Source organism: Callorhinchus milii, unplaced genomic scaffold (assembly GCF_018977255.1).
Source record: "Callorhinchus milii isolate IMCB2004 unplaced genomic scaffold, IMCB_Cmil_1.0 Scaffold12, whole genome shotgun sequence".
NCBI lineage: Eukaryota > Metazoa > Chordata > Chondrichthyes > Chimaeriformes > Callorhinchidae > Callorhinchus > Callorhinchus milii.
The window spans coordinates 13,800,640-13,820,810 of NW_024704753.1; the positions used below are offsets into that span (position 1 = coordinate 13,800,640).

The following is a 20,171-nucleotide window of genomic DNA, read 5'->3' on the forward strand; positions in this document are numbered from 1 at the left end:
AAAAAAGATGAGCGGAAAGCACTCTATCCAGCTGATCTCACCCACCATTGCCTTCTCCCTTTAAGCCTTTGTTTTGCTGTAGAAAGGCTCTCTTACCAGAGCAAACTGGTAAACTGCAAGTTGATCTTAATAAAATCTCACGGCTAAAGGTGTCTGACTCGCGTCTACACAAGATTAGCTTTTTAAGTGAATCAAATCGGAATGCATTAAAGTTATTTTGTAGCTGCATTAGTTAAGGGTCAGATTCCAGGGCTGGAATAATGTGGAAGCACTGCATCAGTTCAGAATACATGATTACTGCCAACAAGTGTGATGTTATGGAGCTGAGCCTTATTCTCAGTGTTGTCGCACAGAGTTGAAAGAAATGGCATTGGCTAGACATTAACATTTTTCCATGATATGTAAGGACCATTAAACTTGTTTCGTTATCCAAGAAATAACAGCTCTCTCTGTCCTGTTTTTTCCCCTCCAGGTCTATATTTTGAGTCTTTAAAAAAATTGATCAAACAATATGAAGCAAAGATAAAGCTATTTCGTACTGCATAATTAAAAAAAAATTAAGGTTCAAATTGATTAAAAAAATCTTTAAAGATCCTTAATGACATGGTTAAAGTTGATACCTTGCAAGATATTTTCAACTTTCCTTTCAATGCCCTGGAATCAGTAGTGGCTCGAGCAATTACTCCAGGATATCAGTCTAACATTACAACCTAAATTATACATCCAATATTTGTATAATTGCATAGACAATATGGATTCCTTGGCCACAAAGGATTTGAGTAATGCTCGAATTACAAAAGGAGATCACTGGGGCCAATCGAGTCTATGCATCGAGCCAGTTCCTGCACTCACTGATTTGTCTATTCCAATTTCCCAATTTCCTATCCTTTCCCAGATTTTTTTGTATTGCTTGACTTCTAATAATTATCCAATTTCCTTTGTCCACCCTCATTCCTAGTCTTATTGACATTGGAACTGCTCTCATAAGGTAGTATTTCTGTGACATTTTGGAGCTTTCGATAAGTAAAATTATTGGTCCACACCCCAATTCAAAACCAATAACTCCATAAGCAAAACTGTATTATTATAATAATACTTGTATTTGATATAGCACCTTATCACATTGCCGCAATATCTCAAAGAGCTTCACAGGACATAGTAGTGTGACTGTGTACGTTGTTGGCAATGTCTACAGCAATGTTCCACAAACAGCCACAGAATAAGTAACCAATTTTAAGGGGGGGGTGGAATGTTGTTGGCCAGGACACGAGGAGAAAGTCTCTTCTTTTTAAATAGTGCCATGTATCTTTAACGTCCACCTGGACAGGCAGACAGGACCTCAGCTTAATGTCTCATCCAAAGGACAGCACGTCAAACAAGGCAGCACATTGTATTGCTAGTGTTAGCATAAACAATATGGATTCCTTGTCCCAATGTGGGGCTTCAACCCCCAAACTTCAGACTCAGAGGATTGATGGACAAAGTATGACAGTATAAACATGTGTATGAATAAAAACTTCCCTCGAGCTTCCGATTTGTGGGACACTGCTGTGCGCAATTGGCGGCCACATTTTGTCCACAAAATACAGTCAATCCACTTTACGATATATTCTGTGAAGCTCTTTGAGACGTCTCAATGACATAAGGCGCTTTAACAAATGCAAAGATAATAATTATTGTTATTATAATATTATACGGTCAGTGCTTACATGGATAAAATTGACATCTTTAGAAAAGAAGCCTTCAGAACCAAAGTGGTGGCAACCTCAGTCCCTGCATCACACAACATCCACCACATGCCTTTCAACTGACGGTAAGTGGGCCTGACAAGCCCATGTCTGCCAACAATCTTATTGCATGCAGTTCATTAAAAATGCAATCTGTCAAATATTGTGCCGGGCCTGTCACCTAAAAATAGAAAGCAGCTCAACTACAAAACTCTAGGCTAATACCACCTTCAAAGTTTAAGAGCATCAATGTGCCAAGTGATTCAGTGCTACCAGGAATAGAGATCTCCTTGGTTGAGAACAAACCTAAGCCTTTTTCATTTCAGTTCCTGAGAAAAACAGCAGGAGCAATGTGACTTTATTCTGTGAAAGGTTAACCCGTAATTCGTAGACCAGATACTTCCAAGTCAATTCATACTAACCCCAAAAAAGGCTGATGTCAGGTTCTAGGAATTATGTTGCATAACATAATGCTGAAATTGCATTCAGACACACCTGCTGGGTGTCTAACCTTTTGTTTGCACATGTTTTTTTTAATGAAATTCACCCACCTCTATGTAATCCCTGAAGAGGTAGCGCCTGTATTTTTCTTTCAATTCTTCGCTAGCAAGCAAAGGGAAAGCAAAATCCTCAGGTGTTCGGAGTAGGCAGTCCTGTGCCATACAGGATATTCCTAAGGAAATTGCATACTGGTTAGTGCCACACATCAGCAAAAGTCGATTATTAGAAAGGAATCAGTTTTATTATGCTCTGGGTAAGCAGGGGCAATTCAAAAGTCAGGGGCTACAAAACCAGTAGCTTGGCAGTCTGGATGGCCACTAAAGAGCTAACCAACGAACCACAAGAAGATTTCTACTCCCAACCACCAGCTCAGGTCCAAATGCCTGACTGTCCAGCGCCTTGGGACGTCCTCCCGACCTGAAAGGCGCTATGCAAATGTTGTTGTTGTTTATTAGTCCTACACTGACCATTCGGTGCTCTTTGGTAAGTCACGTGAGCCCCTATACCAACTGTTCCTTTCCACACACGCTCACACCCTGCCCTGCCCCACTAAATACATTCTCTCCATTACCTCAAGCTTCTCAGTCGAGTAACTAACCTTAACATGACTGTCCAAATTGTTACCCGACGTGAAGGGCGCTTTATAAATGCAAGTTGTTGTTGTAGAAGTTAGAAATTCTACAATTCCAGGCCAATCCAGTGCTGTGATTTCACAAGTACTTGCTCAATTAATACTCCCAATGTATAACGCACATTTATTCGTCTTTTTTAATCTCCTTAAAACCGGCAACACGGTTTAAAGGGGGTGGAGGGGAGAATAGAGTTTATGATCAATTTATTCCCAGGCTTGTGATGATACACGAGTCTTGAATCAGTCAGTAACAGACATGTGACTCAGGCTCAGAATGGTTGTCCCTCTGAGTTTTTCAGCTTTCGTGTGCAATCACAGTAATGTTATTACTGCCAAATGACATTAACTGAAGCAGCTACTTGCCATTTAGGGAATCTTGGCTATGAACTGCTGTCCTGCCACTAACACTGCCAACATGGATGCTTTGGCATCAGTTGCCCTGGAGTGAATAGAGAGCGGATCAGATAAAACCACGAGTTGTAGCTATATTTAAAAGCCATTATGCAAGGCAAATAATTTCAGTGACAGATGGGAAAGCACGTCCACCACTGAAATGTCATATTTCAATCAGAAGTAGGCCAGTCCTGATTTTTTTGTATATTGTAATACCAAATCCTTGTCTTACCCACTCCAATGCCATCCTTCACCAGTACAGTGCTGTGCTGCTCCCAGCAGCTGCGACAGAATTGATGATGGCAGGGCAAGGATATCAGGTTCTCTTTCCGAACTAACTGCAGACACACACCACACTGGTGGGAGGAATGTATCAAGGTCTGGAAACAAATGAGAGGAAACGCATGAAATGCCCTGACAACATAATAATCCTCGCATTTGATTATAGCGCCTTATCATCAAAGCCCTTCACAGATTCATTGTAAAGTGTAACGACAGTGTATTTGCAGACAAATGTGGCAACCAATTTGCGCATGGTAACGTCCACAACAAATGGCCATGAAATGAATGACCAATTTTATTTGAGGAATTGTTGGCCAGAACACTGGGAGAAACTCCCTTCTCTTTTCTAATAGTACCACACGATCTTTAAAGTTCACCCGAAAAGGTAGACGGGACCTTTTTAACGTCTTATCCGAAGGGTCCTTGAACAATGCAGCGCACCCCAGCTCTGCATTGGTGTGTCAGCGTAGACTCTACGAGTTCAAAGCCCTGATTTGGGGCTTGAATTCACAACCTTCTGACTCAAAGGCGAGAGTGCTACTGATTGAAGCCCCAATTTGAAACAAACTGAAATCCCCACATATTCAACGAATCATCAGACAGGTTGAAGCAATATTGTACAGTTCTTACATTTTTTAACGTGCTCGGCTGAACTCTGGCTTCCACCAGAAGCTGGGTTGCATTAGACGTATGCCTGAAACAGGAGAGGAGAAGGAATTGGTTTTCCAGCAAATAAAATCTTAGCAGGCGTAATACAGAGGCAATCCTACCACAGAAACTGCACGTACAAAGCGGTCTTAAAACAAATAAATTCTTTACCTTTCTGAAATTTCAGGGATTTTCCAATGGAAGTTTACTAAAATAAGCTTGGCTACAGACGGCTGAACCTGAAAAGAAGTAAAAATACATCAGAAAACCCTGTCCATCACAAAATCACCAGATACAAAACACATCTTGAGCTATTTAGCGATTTAGGTGGGCCGGAATGAAGTTTCAGATCGCCTAGAACCATAGAAATTTACAGCACCAAGAGGTGATCATTCGACCTATCGTGGTTGTACTGGCTCTTTTAAGAGCCATCCTTTCAGCCCCATTTATCTGTCTGTGTTAATTAATTACATCATAATTTGAACTTCATATTGCAGCTATTTTACAGGGTGGAATGTCGCTTTCAAAATTAGATCACTCAATCGCAAACACAGCCTCAAGTCTTAGAATACCTCAGACGGACTATAAAAAGTAATGCTTTTTAATTGTAGGCCACAAGGCTACACAACTACTTCCCTCCCTCAGTCTTCCATTTCTCCTGCAGACATACAGGCTTTTAAAACCCAAGCTGGACATTAATCAATCTTTAGTTCCTGATTTATCATTCTGTCCACAAAATAGTGTCAAACCTTTACAGTGTATCCTGTGAAGCGCTTTGAGATGTCTCAATGATAAGATGCAATATCAAATGCAAGGATTGTTATTAATAAGATTTTCTCATCCTTACTCCCACTTATTTTTCAACTTTACTAGTGTCCTACACTATGGGCCTTAACCCTCCAGTCCAGTCACAAAAATGTTCCCCGTATGAAGCCACAAGTAGAGAGTAATTAACAGCTGCCAAGTTATGAGGAGTAATAGCTGAGAGCAGCACATGGACTTGATGCAAGAATAATAATAATAATAATCCTTGCATTTGATATAGCGTTTTTCACGTCTTCTCGATGTCTCAAAGCGCTTCACAGAATATACTGTAAAGTGAATTGACTGTATATTTGTGGGTGAAACGCAGCAGCCAATTGCGCACAGCAGCGTCCCACAAACAGTCGTAGATTGAAAATGACCAATTTATTATTGTTTTTGGTTTTGGAGGGATTATTATTAGGCTCTGTGTGGAGTAAGGAAACTTGCCCAAGGTTTCGCCCTCTGCCTGGAATTGAACTCAGGTTCAATTCAACTCAGGAGACCTAATAGAGGTCTTCAAAATCATGAGGGGATTTGATAGGTTAAAAAGGGAAAAACTGTTTCCACTGGTGGGTGTGTCAGTGACTCGAGGTCAGATTCAAAATAGTCTCTAAAAGAAGCAGAGGGGAGGCGAGAAGAAATTTTTTCACTCAGCGAGTTGTTCGAATCTGGAACCCATTGCCTGAAAGGGTGGTGGAGGCCGATTCAATAACAACTTTTAAAAACGCAGTGGACGGGTATTTGAGGAGGACGGGTTTGCAGGGTTATGGGAAAAGGGCTGGGGAGTGGGATTGACATTAATTGCTCTATTCAAAGAGCCGGCACAGACTCAATGGGCCGAATGGCCTCATTTGTGCTGTATGATTCTATAGGTCTCTCGCTTGCAAAGCGAGTGCTCTAACGACTGAGCTACAGGACTCCACAAAGAATAGCTTGACGGTAGAATGGAAAGACAGTATTCTGTTGGTATTCTGTAAAATTGATCTAAAATGGGCTGAAGGGTCTCCTTTGTGCTCAGATTTCAAGTAAATAATAATCCTTGCATTTGACCATGTCATTAAAATATCTCAAAGTGCTTCACAGAATTTTACTGCTAAGTACAATAACTGGGTATATATCAAAGGCAAACACAGTAACCAATTTGTGAACAAAAAGGTCCCACAAACAGCCAAGTGAGTGACCAATTAAGAATCCTTAAGAGTTTATCCGCCAAGACACTGGGAGAAACTCCTTTCTCTTTCCAAATGGTGCCATGGGATTTTTAACGTCCATTCAAACAAACAGATTGGTTGATAATGCAGTGATAATGCAGTGATAATGCAGTGCTCCCCAACGCTGCAATGACGCATCAGCCTAGACCTTGAGCCCAAACCCCTGAGGTGGCGCTTGAACCTACACCCTACTGTCTCAGAGGCAAGATTGCTGACAACTGAGTCAGGCTGAAAACTATTTGTAGATAAGCTGTAAAATACAATAGCAGGTGTTCACTAAATGCTGTAAGTTACTCCCATCAGTAAATTACTAGCTGCACTCTCAAAACAAAGAAATAGGTCCATCTCAGTTTTAAATAAGTGCAGCAGCAACACCTGGTGGCTACAAAACAGTAGCCATAGAAGGGGCTTTTTTAAAAAAAACGTAAAAAGAATTATGTTTTCTTTTGGGTACCTTTTGAAAAGCATTGCAACATGAATTGTACATCAGTTCCCAGCCTGATTAATCCAACTTCTAATCTCATGCTCTAACTGGTACATTTCACGGATTATTATCGGAAAAAGTCTAGTTCAATCTTGACATTTTAAAGCTAGTGCCAAATATAAGGAGAAACTTTCTATAAAGGTTGGTGCATTTTTAAAAATAATTTTGGTAAACTGAGTTTGTAGCGGCAAAATCAGGAGAAACTCGCTTCTTTCTTTTGATATAGCGCTTTTCACGTCTTCTAGACGTTTGAAAGCGCTTCACAGAATATGCTGTAAAGCGAAATAACTATATTTTATGGGCGAAATGCGGCAGCCAATTGCGCACAGCAGTGTCCCACAAGCAGTCGTGGATTGAGTGACCAAATTATTACTGTTTTTTTTCATGAAGGATTATTATCAGGTGTATGGAGTAAGGAAACTTGCCCAAGTTTTCGACTTGCCGGGAATCGAACCCAGGTTTCTCGCTTGCGAGGCGAGTACTCTAACCGCTGAGCTACAGGACTCCATAGGACTTCTGAATTGAAGCATAACCAGAAAAAAGACATATTTATATAAATCCTCTCTGCTTCTGAGTTGGTCAGTGAGAAAAAAGATCTACCGTAGCTTATAAAGAATGACGGCACAAAACTGAGGAAGAAGTTAGGAAGTTTAAGAAAATGGGAGAGATGACATTGTTTTGAAATTGACAACACATATTTTTCAGCTTGCCGAAACTACAATGTGACTCACTCCAGGATATCAAGTGGACGTATCCATGCCAGACGATAGGGGTGGCTCTAGCACATCTGAGATTTGCAAAGAGATCGGCCAACAGCAAAATCTAATCTCGTCAGAGCTACAAAATACACCTCGCCCTGATCCACACAAAGGAGGATGGAATGAGGTGCTTTTGGAATTTTTGCAATGAGAATTAATTCTAGGAAGATCACAAACCCGATAGGTTTCTCTACTGACGTGAAACGGAGCATACCATTAGGCCCATCTTCTCCACCACACTTAACACTATGCCCGTACACACGTTTGGGAGCAGGCACTCACTGATCAATAGTATATTATATAACTGACATTAAACTAGATTCTTAAGTGATTGAAATGGTACCTTCGTGAATATTTGCTTCAACAAGTTTAAGGTACTTCGGAAACAAGTGTGTACATTTGTGTTTTTATAAAGCAGAGCATCTTGCTGACATGTGCACCAAAGGAGTTCCTTTACTTAAAATCTACATTATGAGTCATGCATGCATATAAATCCCTCCACTGGTACACAGCTGCTTGTATTGAGTTAAATTTAAAAACTTTGAACGCACAAATTGCTCTGCAAAATGTTTTAGGGAAGTACACACACTGAATTTGCAATAATTCGTTTTTTAATGTTGATTTTATTGTAATCCAGATGGACTTTCAAACCGATTAAGATAGCTTGCTTTGTTTGGTCCTGCTGGGAATATAAAAAACATCCTGAAGCCTGGATTTAGCTGTTGAGTTTACCGACAGAACACCGACACTACATCTAATAATAATCCTTGCATTTGATATAGCGCCATATCACATCTTCAAGACATCTCAAAGTGCCTAAGTAAATACTGTGAAACGTTTTCAGGCGTCTTCCTAACATGAAATGAGCTACATGAAATGCAAGGATTATCATAAAGTTTGTTCTTTTAAAAAAAAAGTGCTTTAAAAGCATCGGATATTTCCATGTGTAAAATAGATCTGTGACTCCAAGCTGAGAATATCACACACTGAAAGAACATTCAATGTGCAACATTAACACCAGAAACACCCTTAACACAAGAAGCGACTTTACAAGTCAGATGAAAATTATGGTTTTTTTTTGAGAATCTTCCATTTTTTTTCCCGGAACCACATGTATGAGGAGGCGGGTGAGAGAGGCTCTTCAATACTGCCCCCATTCTCATCATTGTCTGTTAAGTTGAACATTGTTCAACAGTCTGAAGCATGAAGATATGATCAACCTATTACACATGATTCCCTTCTGGTATTTTGATCATAGGAGTCCTGTAGCTCAGTGGTTAGAGCATTCGCTTTGCAAGTGAGAGACCTGAGTTCAATTCCAGGCAGAGGGCGAAACCTTGGGCAAGTTTCCTTACTCCACACAGAGCCTAATAATAAACCCTCCAAAACCAAAACCAATAATAAATTGGTCATTTTCAATCTACGACTGTTTGTGGGACATTGCTGTGCGCAATTGGCTGCCGCGTTCGCCCACAAATATATAGTCAATTCACTTTACAGTGTGTTCTGTGAAGCGCTTTGGGACGTCCTCCCGACGTGAAAAGCGCTATATCAAATGCAAGGATTATTACTATTATTATTACACTGTCCAGGGCCTTGGGACATCCTCCCGCCGTGAAGGGCGCTATACAAATGTAACCTTGTTGCTGTTTTTGTTGAAAAAAAATTGTGATTCAATCTTGACTTCCATAATAAACAACAGTTAAGTGTTATTTATTGTGAAAGTCAAGATTGAATCGCAATCACATCAGATCATCATAGGTGTCAGCCTGACTCACCCTGCAGCACTTTCGCTTGAGTCAGACAAAAAGAAAACTGCATTCCTTTTTTTGTGTCGGTGTTTGCATCTTCGAGAATTTGTCCATCCTAATCCCAATTCCCTGCTCTGTCCCAATCCCCTTAGATACACTTATTTTCACCTCAGGCTACGAATAGCAGTTCACGAGGCAGAGCTAAGCCTATGTCCAGATGTACTTCTCAATTCACTTACAAAGGAATAGTCAGAAGGTGGTCAGATTCTAGGATTTTAACCAGATTATGAAAACATTTATGATTTCACCATACTTAATAACCTGTGCAACTAGTGTAACTACCTGGTCAATCCAAGCAATTTTTTGTAAATTGTGAAAAACTTGATGGGTCAATCCCCATCATGTGGTAGGAAAGTGAAAGAGGACGAGAGTTATGGACATGGCCCCAATTATATTGGACTCTGAATGTTCCAGCTGTGGATATTATGGGAACACCAGCACTCAATTGCACGGAACAGATGCAAAGCTTGATCTCAAAGTACAGTGCTTGATCTCACTGCTACACAAAGGTGTCTCTGGCATGGCATAGCTCTTAAAATATTAATCCACTACAAAACTATCGCAGTGTAGCAATCTTCTGGGGGCAAAGAGAGAACTGAGAGGATGACATTAGGGCGACCATTACATTTCAATGCCTCATGTACGATCAGAGTTACATGAGGTGCAGCACTGGATCAAGTAATACAGGTTTATGCAACACACACTCACACAAGTTTTTAGTTGCACATTCCAAAGCCTCAAAACACTATTCTTCCATTAAACTGTTGAAGCAAAATCTTTTAAAATACAATTATCAATTGACAAATTGTCTTTTGACTTCAGTGCAGAGTGGAAATTAATCTTAACGCATTTGATTTTTAGCATAGAACAATTCTTCCATTCTCGAAGTGACACTTTATAATAATAAAATAATCATCATCATCATCCTTGCATTTGGTATAGCTCCTTTCATGTCAGGAGGAAAGCTTAAAGTGCTCTGAGACGCCATCCGGCGTGGAGGGCGCCATATAAATCCAAGTTGTTGTTGTTGTTGAGGACATTTCAAAGTGCTTCCTAGCCTGTACTGTAAAGTGCAGAGATTGTAAAGAGTGTTTTTGCGTATGGGCAAACAAGGCAGCCAATTTGCGTAGAGCAATGTTCTACAAACAGGCATGAAGTGAATGACCAACTTTATTTGGGCGATTGCTGGCCAGGAAAAAAGGAGAAACTATCCTCTTATGGAAGTTTTCAGTCAAAATGTTATTAAAATGTTATTCAAATACAGCTCAGTACACCAGCTTCTTAAAGCTCACCTTAAGGCTCCTTGCCAAAGTATCGACTTGTTCGTTTAGTACGTTCTCGGACTCCTTGTAGGTTAGACAGGTGAATTGGTATTCCTCTGGGTCGAAAGAATCTGCACCTTGTTGCTCCACATCATTCGCCACTCCTTCATAATAGTCACTCATATCCTCCTGATCATCTTCATCATCATCAGAGTTTCCATCATAATCATCGTCGTTACTGTCTGAGCTCTGGCTATTCATATCCACAGACATTTTCCCAACCTGGATAACTCACCACAATTTTCACCAAATCCGTGAACAGAAACAAAACGTAGGATTTACAAGAAACACTCAATTTCTTGGACCACCTCCACTCTTCAGATTCCTGAAAAAAGAGAAAAAACAGATACATGGCAGAAAAAGTCAAGTTAAGGTTACGCAAAATGACAAATTACATTTGATTTAACAACAACAACAAAATTACATTTGTATAGTGCCTTTCACATCGGGAGGACGACCCAAGGATAATAAATGCTAAAAGAGATTCAATCCTAAATGGTCAATATTAAAACTATACCAGGACACCACTGGGGCTAGGATATCATTACAAACTAGTATTTATAAGTAATCACTTTTAAAGCAGTCTGAAAACATGGAAGAATGGTTAAATTAATGCTGGAACTGTTGTGCTACAGGATTTTCCAATTACTGTATTGCAATTACTTTTTATATTGCAGTTGCTGCTAAATTGATTGAGGTGTTCAAAATTATGAAAGGATTTGATAAGGTGGACGGACGTTGATTGGCTGTTTTCACTTAATGTTGAGCGCAAAACTAGAGGACATAAATATAAGCTGCAAGTAGTAGAACGAATTAGGAGGTTTAGGAGGAATTCTTCACACATAGGGCGGTGAGCATGTGGAAAAAGCAAAAAGTTTTAATATATCCAAGAGGGAACTTGCTGCATACATGAGGTAGAAGGGAATAGAGGCTATCGGAGAGGGAAAAAGGAGGAGTGGAGGCTGATGTGGAGCATAAACACTGGCAAGACTAGTTGGGCTGAAAGGCATGTTTTCATGACTTATTTCTCTATGTAGCTATTTAAGTCAAATAACCCGAACCGGTAACGCTCTTTAAGGATATTTCCAAATTGCAGCCGTCTCTAAATATAGTTTGTGTTAATTGCTCCAATCTGATTAGCAGGAGATCTATTAAGTTTCAATCAATGGAAAATCAAAACACTTGACAATCAAACAGGAATCCAAACAGTTGTGCAACATAAAGAAACATGACGAGCAGGGAAACCATAGCCCATTCACCATTCTAGCTCACCTTGTTTTCCAAGTCTACATACACAAGTCAAAGCGCTTCCGATCCTAGTCCCAAGGTTCTTCATTTAACTTTGTTAATGACAACAGTGTGAACTTGCGGTTTAAACTTTAACTGTAACTTTCTCATTGCCATGGAACTGAATATAAATTTTCCAGATGTGATGCCGGGCATCCCCCATGTCCTCAATGAAAATGTCCGCAAACCAAAGTCGCGTTAGACTGGGTGAGTGGGATTCACTCTGATTTGTCTCGTTACAACAAAATCCCACTAACTGACATTCAGATCAGTGTCCAGGTGAAGGGGATCCCTGCTCCCTGGTAATCCATCTGTGATACAAGTCATTTCTAACTTCTAACATTAACAGCAAACCTTGTGAGGGAGGAAAATGGCACCAGATGGTACTTAACTTCCATAACAACAACAAATTGCTGTTTATACAGGACCTTTCACGTAGGGAGGTCTTCCCAAGGCACTAGACAGTCAAGAGTTTGCACCCAAGCTGCGGGCTGGAGGCCAGAGGGGTGGAGGGGCAAAGGGAGTGGTGGTGGGAAGATGACTAAAGGCGCAATCGAAGAGGAAGGTCTTGAAGGAGGGAAGAGAGTGGGTCTGCTCCGATGGTGGAACGGGCAGGGCAGGGGACTTGGAGCAGGCCAGTGTCGTTGAGCGGGAAGATAGTAAGGTGCTCCCCTACCCTACCAAGTATAAGACAGTTCCCATCATTTTATTTTTGAATATTTTGAGCAGTGACTTTGTCAGAACGCTTACGTTTTCAATTTGCAAAAATGTTTCACGGAGACAAAGGAAATCCTTCTTTTAAAAGTCAAATTGCACAACCAACAACGTGAAAGAGCAACAGTTAATATTTACAAAATATAACTTAGGTGAGAGCAGTCAAAATCCATTTCCCTGCTATAATTGATACAAAGTGCATTTTAATGTTCAGAGCAAAATGATATTGAAGCACTGCAGCACCAATTGTTGCATTCATTTGCAGTTCTCATCAACGTTTGTTGAAATTTCAAATGCATCGTCATCCTTAGTTAAAACCATCTGTAGCAGAACTACCAAGAGACAATCAGCTATATTTTACTGTCTGTTATACTCAAATCGTTAGAACACCTATAACAAAGCCCAGTTACTTAAAGAAATTTGTCCTCCCAACTTCACAGCATATGTTAATTTGTGTAAGTAGCATGGAATCTCAAAGCACATTATCTCACTTGCTCATCCACCAGAGGATTTCTTTAATTTCCAGCACAGATCTTTGCTATTCAGTGCCACAAATAATACAACACTTTAATCATCAAACTGACAGCCCAGTGCAAACTCCAGCAACGAGAAGCACCTGAAGGACTAATTGGAATACAACCTTTCAGCATCATTTGATGACAGGAATCCAATTTGTGCCCCACTCTCTCATTGCGCCCGAGAGTCTCCAAATGCTGGCAGTTCTGTTTAAATCTAATTTTCCATTTATTATTTAAACTTATTTTGCAAAACAATAGTAGAAATCTATTGAATAAATCCAAACTATGGAAAGAAACAAATGGAAGCCAATTTGAAGCTGAATAAGATAGATATGGCCAATTCCATGTCCCCACACTCAAAATTCCTGTTTAACTATCATTGTCGCGGCTCACACAGAAAAGCAAAACACACGTGGCCTTATCTCTACTCCAGCATGAGTTATCAGCTTCACAAGAGGAGGGATAAAGAAAGGAAGGACAAGTGTAAGTTGAAAGCGTTATTAAAGTTGAAAGCACCAGCATGAAACACATCACCTGCTCCCTTGATCCCATCCCCACCTCTTTCCTCACCTCCACGTCCCTTTGCTCTCCGACACAATCAATATCTCCCTTTCATCTGGCACCTTTCTCATTCCCCTGACAACAGTTACAAACAACCCCATCCTGAAAAAACCTTCCCTGGACCCATCCCTGCCTTCTAACTACCGGCCCATCTCCAACCTCCTTTTTCCTTCGGTCCTTCAAAGAGTCGTTGCTTCCCAGCTTTGCTCATTCTTCTACCACTCCCTTCATGAGCCCCTCCAATCGGGTTTCCATGTTGCTCACAGCACAGAGACCTCTGGTCAAGGTGACAAACGATATTTTGTCCATATGTGAGCAGGGCTCTCTCTGCCTCCTCGTCCTCTCTGCTGCCTTCGATACCGTGGACCACAACATCCTCTTCCACCGCCTCTCCTCTCAAGGTTCTGTCCTTTAATGGTTCAGGACCTATCTCTCACACCGCTTCCAATTTGTTTCTGCCAACGGTTTCTCTTCCAGACCCTGCACAGTCTTGTTTGGTGTTCCTCAGGACTCTGTCCCCTCCTCTTCAACCTCTATATGCTCCATCCGCAGACATGGGGTCAACTTCCACACGTATGCAGATGACGCATATCTCTCTGCCTCCCCCTCGATTCCAGAATAACTGATGTCCTGACAGACTGTCTGTCTGAGATCAAGCCCTGGATGAGAGCCAACTTTCTACAGCTGAATGTCAACAAGACTGAGGCCTTCCAGATTGGCTCACACCAGCACCTCTAGCTCTGGCAGTATCAGCATCCACGGTTGCACACTCCACCTCACCAAGCCAGTTAGGAACCCGGGCATCTTGTTCGACCCTAAACTGTCCTTTCCCCCCCATATCCGTGCCATGAGCCGCACTGCCTTCCCCCACCTCCGCAACATTGCCCGACTCCGCCACACCATTCAGGCCGACAAAACCCTCATACACGCATTCGTCACTTCAACAACAAAATTACATTTGTACAGCGCCTTTCACGTCGGAAGGACGTCCCAAGGCGCTGGACAGACAGAGTTACGGACCCGAGCTGGGGGTTACGCTCGGGGAGGGTGGAGGGCGGGGGGGGAAAGCAGGGAGATCAAAACACAGTCGACTGTGGAAACTCACTCCTTGTCGGGCTCCCCAACTCTTCCCTCCACAAGCTGCAGATCATCCAGGACTCTACAGCTCGTGTCCTCTCCCGCGCCAGGCTCCATGACCCCATCACCCCCACCGGGCTCCACTGGCTCTCCATTAATCAAAGGATAGAATTCAAAATCTTTGTCCTCACTTTCAAGATCCTGTCTGTTCAGCACCTTGGGACATCCTCTCGCCGTGAAAGGCGCTTTACAAATGTAATTTTGTTGTTGTTGTTAAATGTGAATGGTTTGTTAATTGTTAAATCGTTGCTAATACATGGTTCAAGCTACATGCATCTTGCTTGTGATGATGTGAATTAGGTCTGTTAATTATGCTGTGAAAGTTTTTGTATAAGGGATAACTCACCATCGGTTGGCCTGTGGTCTTTACTATAATAAACTGCATTGGGTTGACCACAATCCTGTGAATTTATCAAATCTGAAGCTTGTGAAAGGTGCCTCCAAAAAATTTGAACTGCTTTCACGCAGAATGATTCAGGAATGCATTTTTGGGGTTTGGTTAAATTTAGGGTTAAACCTGTTTAAGTTTTTTGAGATGTCTTCCAACATGAAAGGCGCTATATTAATGTAAATTGTATTGTACTGATTAAATCCCGAAACAAATATTGGGTTCAAGGTCTGTCATTGTGAAGAAAGAATAAGGCTGATTTGTGATGGCCAATCCCACATCCCAGTCAAAAGACCCGCTCAACAATCATATTGTTTACTATCCCCAAATATAATTGGTTATTCACTTCATGAATGTTTGTGGGACATTGCTGTGCACAAATTGTCTGCTGTGTTTGCCTCCAAACAAAGTCACTGCACTTTACAGTAAAATCTTGCGAAGCGCTTTGAAGTATTTTGATGATATAAGGTACTATAGTATATCAAATTCAAGGATTATTTTTAAGATGGGAAATCAAGGAAGCTGAAAGACTGGTGGACGGAAGGTGGATGAAAATATCTATATCCCTTGCAATAAACCAGAGGATTCTTCAAATCAACAAAAGCAGGAAGCTCTAACAATTCTCCATGCTCTAACAGGACAGGGTTGATTTGTGGTTCGTGCCATGTACACAAACCAGACCAAGACTGGTAACTGACCAATTTGTAGACACTCACATTTTAATCGTGCTACCTGAAATTGCACAATGGTGTGCAAGGGACACAATGTTCTCTTGTGATAAATTTGCACCATCATGTGTGCAAGAAGAACATCACGCAATTCCTACGCGCGTTGAGGCGTGCTGAATCATCACAATTTAGCAGAAAAGGGGAAAGAGTAATCAAGACACAAAACGATACATGCCTGTCACAGTACTTTCATTCCATACAAAAATTTCACAACAGCTGCTCAAAGTCAGAAAGCTAATTAGATGAGTACCATAAGTTACAAAGGATGGTCTGTGCAATGCAATTTAACTTATCAGCACAGATCCACCGCACTCTTTCCAATATTGCTGCTGTCATCTGGCTATGTCAGTGAACCCTGTAAAACACTAGCAAAGAGCCTCAAGACATTAGCCCAGGTGAAAATTGTTCTCCAATGCCATAATTAATGTTTCTCGACATTATTGGTAATTTAATGCTGCTGCTACGATGTGGGGCTTTTGTGTGCCAATTTTCTCCGCATCTCCCCTGGTTCGTGCTGGGATACAGCTCAACAACCTCTGGGAACCTGGACAGTGAGTATCTGCGGATTGTTCAATGATGGGAGGACATGGCGGGCACAATGCTCTCCTGTTCTCACCAGATGTACACTTACATCCTACTGCACAGGGATCCACAGTAGGAACGTTGGATTTTTTTCCCCTTTTCACGAGGCCAGAGACGCTGAAGCCAAATGTATTGCTCAACAGACTCCCAACATCTGACAGACACTGTATTACCTAACTCAGCACAGGTAAGGACAGAATCTGGGACCTTCTGTCTATTAATGATAATGTTTTAATCTCTCCAATTTAGGTCAGTATTTCTCATGGTCAGTCTATGCCAGATTTTCTTTGGATCAAATAACCCGACATAATCATTTAACAAGTCATCAGTTTGCTGACATTCTGTTGTTGACATTCTGAGCATCAATAATAATAATCCTTGCATTTGATACAGCACCCTTCATGTCAGGATGTTTCAGGATATAATGTGTCAGAATATAATGTAAAATGTAGTGACTGTGTACTTTTAGGCAAGTTCTGTTTGTATTCCATTAATTCTGCTAGTACCATTCTTTTACAATTAGTTTACTATTTGAATGTATTAATGCTATTACCTTTGAGAGCTATAATAATAATCCTTGCATTTGATATAGCACTTTATCACATCTTCATGGCATCTCAAAGCACTTCACAAAATATACTGTAAATTGATTTTGTTGGCAAAACTCGGCAGCTCGTTCCGCACAGCAGTGTCCCACAAACAGTCGTGACTGAGTGATCAAATTATTGTTTTATTTATTGTATTTTGAAGTGGTTATTATCCTCGGAAAAGCAATCTACCAATCGACTAACATCCAGGTTCCTACATACTGTTTGGTAAACAGAGGCGTGTGGAGTAAGGAAACTTGCCCAACGCTTCACACTGCCTGGGAATCGAACCCAGGTCCTCTCGCGTGCGAGGCCAGTGCTCTAACCAATACACTACAGGACTCTGCACTCCCAATAGTTAACCCTGTTTCAGGCATTCACGTCACAACCCCATATGAAGGCATCAATGCTGTTAGTCCTACTTTAGAGTATTAATACCATCAGCCCCGTTCGATGCAGATAGCCCTGTTTGAGACTATCAATACTGTTAGTCTTCCTTGAGAGCATCAACAACGTCAGCCCTATTTGAGATCATTAATGCTGTTAAGACATGTTTGAGCATTAGCACGGTTAGTACCCATTCAAGAGTATTTATGTTGTTCGCCCTATTTGAGAGCATTAATACCGATAGCTCTGTTTTGAGAGCACGAATACCTTTATCCATTGAAGGGGAATAATGTTGTGAACTATTTTAAATATTTAATCCTGTCTGTGAGCAGTAATACTCTCGCCCTATGTGGAAGCATTAATGCTGTCAGTCCTGTTTGGGAGCATTAATACTCTCGCCCCACTTGGGAGCATTAATCCTGTCAGTCCCGTTTGATGGCGTTAATACTTGTAGCCCCACTTGAGAGCATTAATGAGTATTAAAGCCATCAGCCCGCGGCCTCTCGCTGCCCCTCGGCGCGGGTCCGGGTGACCCGCTGGCGGGTCCGGGGCCTGAGGCCGGGGACACTCCCAGGCCGGGACCCCGAGGCCGAGCCCCCGCGCGGGCAGACGGCACCTGTGGCCGAGCGGCTCCCGGGCCTCCCCTGTCTGGTTAGCGGCCGCGGACACTCACCGTGTGGCTGAGGCTCAGGCGGTGTCGGGGCTGAGGCTCAGGCGGTGTCGGGGCTGAGGCTCAGGCGGTGTCGGGGCTGAGGCTGAGGGGCGCCGCTCCCGGTGTCGGCTTCAGCTCGAGCCCACTCAGGCCTGACTGCGTCACTTCCGGGAGCTCGCGACTTCCTGCTCCTGCCCCCCCCCCCACTAACTAACCAACTAACTAACCAGCTGACTGTAACCAGCTCACTAACCAACCAACTAACTAACCAACTAACTAACCAGCTCACTGTAACCAGCTCACTAACCAACTAACTAACCAGCTCACTGTAACCAGCTCACTAACCAACTAACTAACCAGCTCACTGTAACCAGCTCACTAACCAACCAACTAACTAACCAGCTCACTAACTTACCAGCCCACTGTAACCAGCTCACTAACCAACCAACTAACTAACCAGCTCACTAACTTACCAGCTCACTGTAACCAGCTCACTAACTAGTTCACTAACCAAACTCACTAACTATAACTCACTGCACTGGAGCAGTGTTCACATTGCAGTGCAATGCACTGGAGAATTGAAACTCGTTGAATGAGAGCCGTGTCCGTCCCACCACTGACTGCACAGGAGCACTGAACTGGAGCAAAGCAGCAATGTCAGGGCTGCAGCTCCCTGCGCTGCAACAGTGCAGCTCACGGCACAGGAGCACCGAGACGCCTGCGCTGCAACAGTGCAGCTCACGGCACAGGAGCACCGAGACGCCTGCGCTGCAACAGTGCAGCTCACGGCACAGGAGCACCGAGACGCCTGCGCTGCAACAGTGCAGCTCACGGCACAGGAGCACCGAGACGCCTGCGCTGCAACAGTGCAGCTCACGGCACAGGAGCACCGAGACGCCTGCGCTGCAACAGTGCAGCTCACGGCACAGGAGCACCGAGACGCCTGCGCTGCAACAGTGCAGCTCACGGCACAGGAGCACCGAGACGCCTGCGCTGCAACAGTGCAGCTCACGGCACAGGAGCACCGAGACGCCTGCGCTGCAACAGTGCAGCTCACGGCACAGGAGCACCGAGACGCCTGCGCTGCAACAGTGCAGCTCACGGCACAGGAGCACCGAGACGCCTGCGCTGCAACAGTGCAGCTCACTGGCTCGCAGTCCGGGCAGACTATCCAGTGCAGTACTCGGGCAACGCTGTCATAATAATCCTTGCATTTGATATAGCGCTTTTCACGTCGGGAGGACGTCCCAAAGCGCTTCACAGAACACACTGTAAAGTGAATTGACTGTGTATTTGTGGGCGAACGCGGCAATTGCGCACAGCAATGTCCCACAAACAGTCGTAGATTGAAAATGACCAATTTATTATTGTTTTGGGTTTTGGAGGGATTATTATTAGGCTCTGTGTGGAGTAAGGAAACTTGCCCAAGGTTTCACCCTCTGCCTGGAATTGAACTCAGGTCTCTCACTTGCAAAGCGAGTGCTCTAACCACTGAGCTACAGGACTCCGCTGTATTAGCAGAGTCGCCAACCTTCAGATGAGACGATAAACCGAGATCCGGTCTGTGCCTGTTGAAGATCCCGTGGCGCTTTGGAAAAGTGATGGGGGTTTCTCCCAGTGTCCTGGTCAACAATCCCCCAGATAAGGAATTGTCCGTTCAGTCCTTGGGTGTCCGTGGCACATTTCTGCACGCAAATGTGCGACTTCGCAGTCACTGCACTGCAAGTGTGTTTGCACGTGATATTGAATGCGAGTTGTATTGGAATTGCAGACATCACTTGATTGTTTTTCTGGCAGTCGTGACTTTTCTCCCTGGCAGCAGAATCCAGTCGCTGATCTAACTCTGCCCCAGAGTAAATTGTTGCTACCATAAATCCTGTCCTCAGCTGTTTTATTTTTAGCCTAACCAGCTGACAACCATCTTGTTCTTCCAAATGCCTTGGCACTGCAACCAGAACATATTTCTTTACAGTCAACATACAACCAGTAAGCAAAGAGCAAACACATTTTTATAGGACTTCAAAATATCTGAAAGAGTTCCACAAGCAATTGCTGTAA

The 20,171-nt window shown here is 42.7% G+C and overlaps 1 protein-coding gene across 1 annotated transcript in view; it reads right to left on the reverse strand.

The window, feature by feature from the left end:
• The window catches only part of arih2 (ariadne homolog 2 (Drosophila)), a 32,174-nt gene extending 13,907 nt beyond the window's left edge, over positions 1 to 18,267 (reverse strand). The window contains exons 1-6 of the mRNA XM_007890321.2: positions 18,135 to 18,267; positions 10,543 to 10,897; positions 4,354 to 4,421; positions 4,165 to 4,228; positions 3,485 to 3,632; positions 2,279 to 2,400 (exon numbers count right to left, since the gene is read on the reverse strand). Coding sequence (XP_007888512.1) covers positions 2,279 to 2,400; positions 3,485 to 3,632; positions 4,165 to 4,228; positions 4,354 to 4,421; positions 10,543 to 10,785 — 645 coding nt within the window. The 5' untranslated portion in view covers positions 10,786 to 10,897; positions 18,135 to 18,267. The remainder of the gene's footprint in view (positions 1 to 2,278; positions 2,401 to 3,484; positions 3,633 to 4,164; positions 4,229 to 4,353; positions 4,422 to 10,542; positions 10,898 to 18,134) is intronic.
• Positions 18,268 to 20,171: the final 1,904 nt, after the last annotated feature.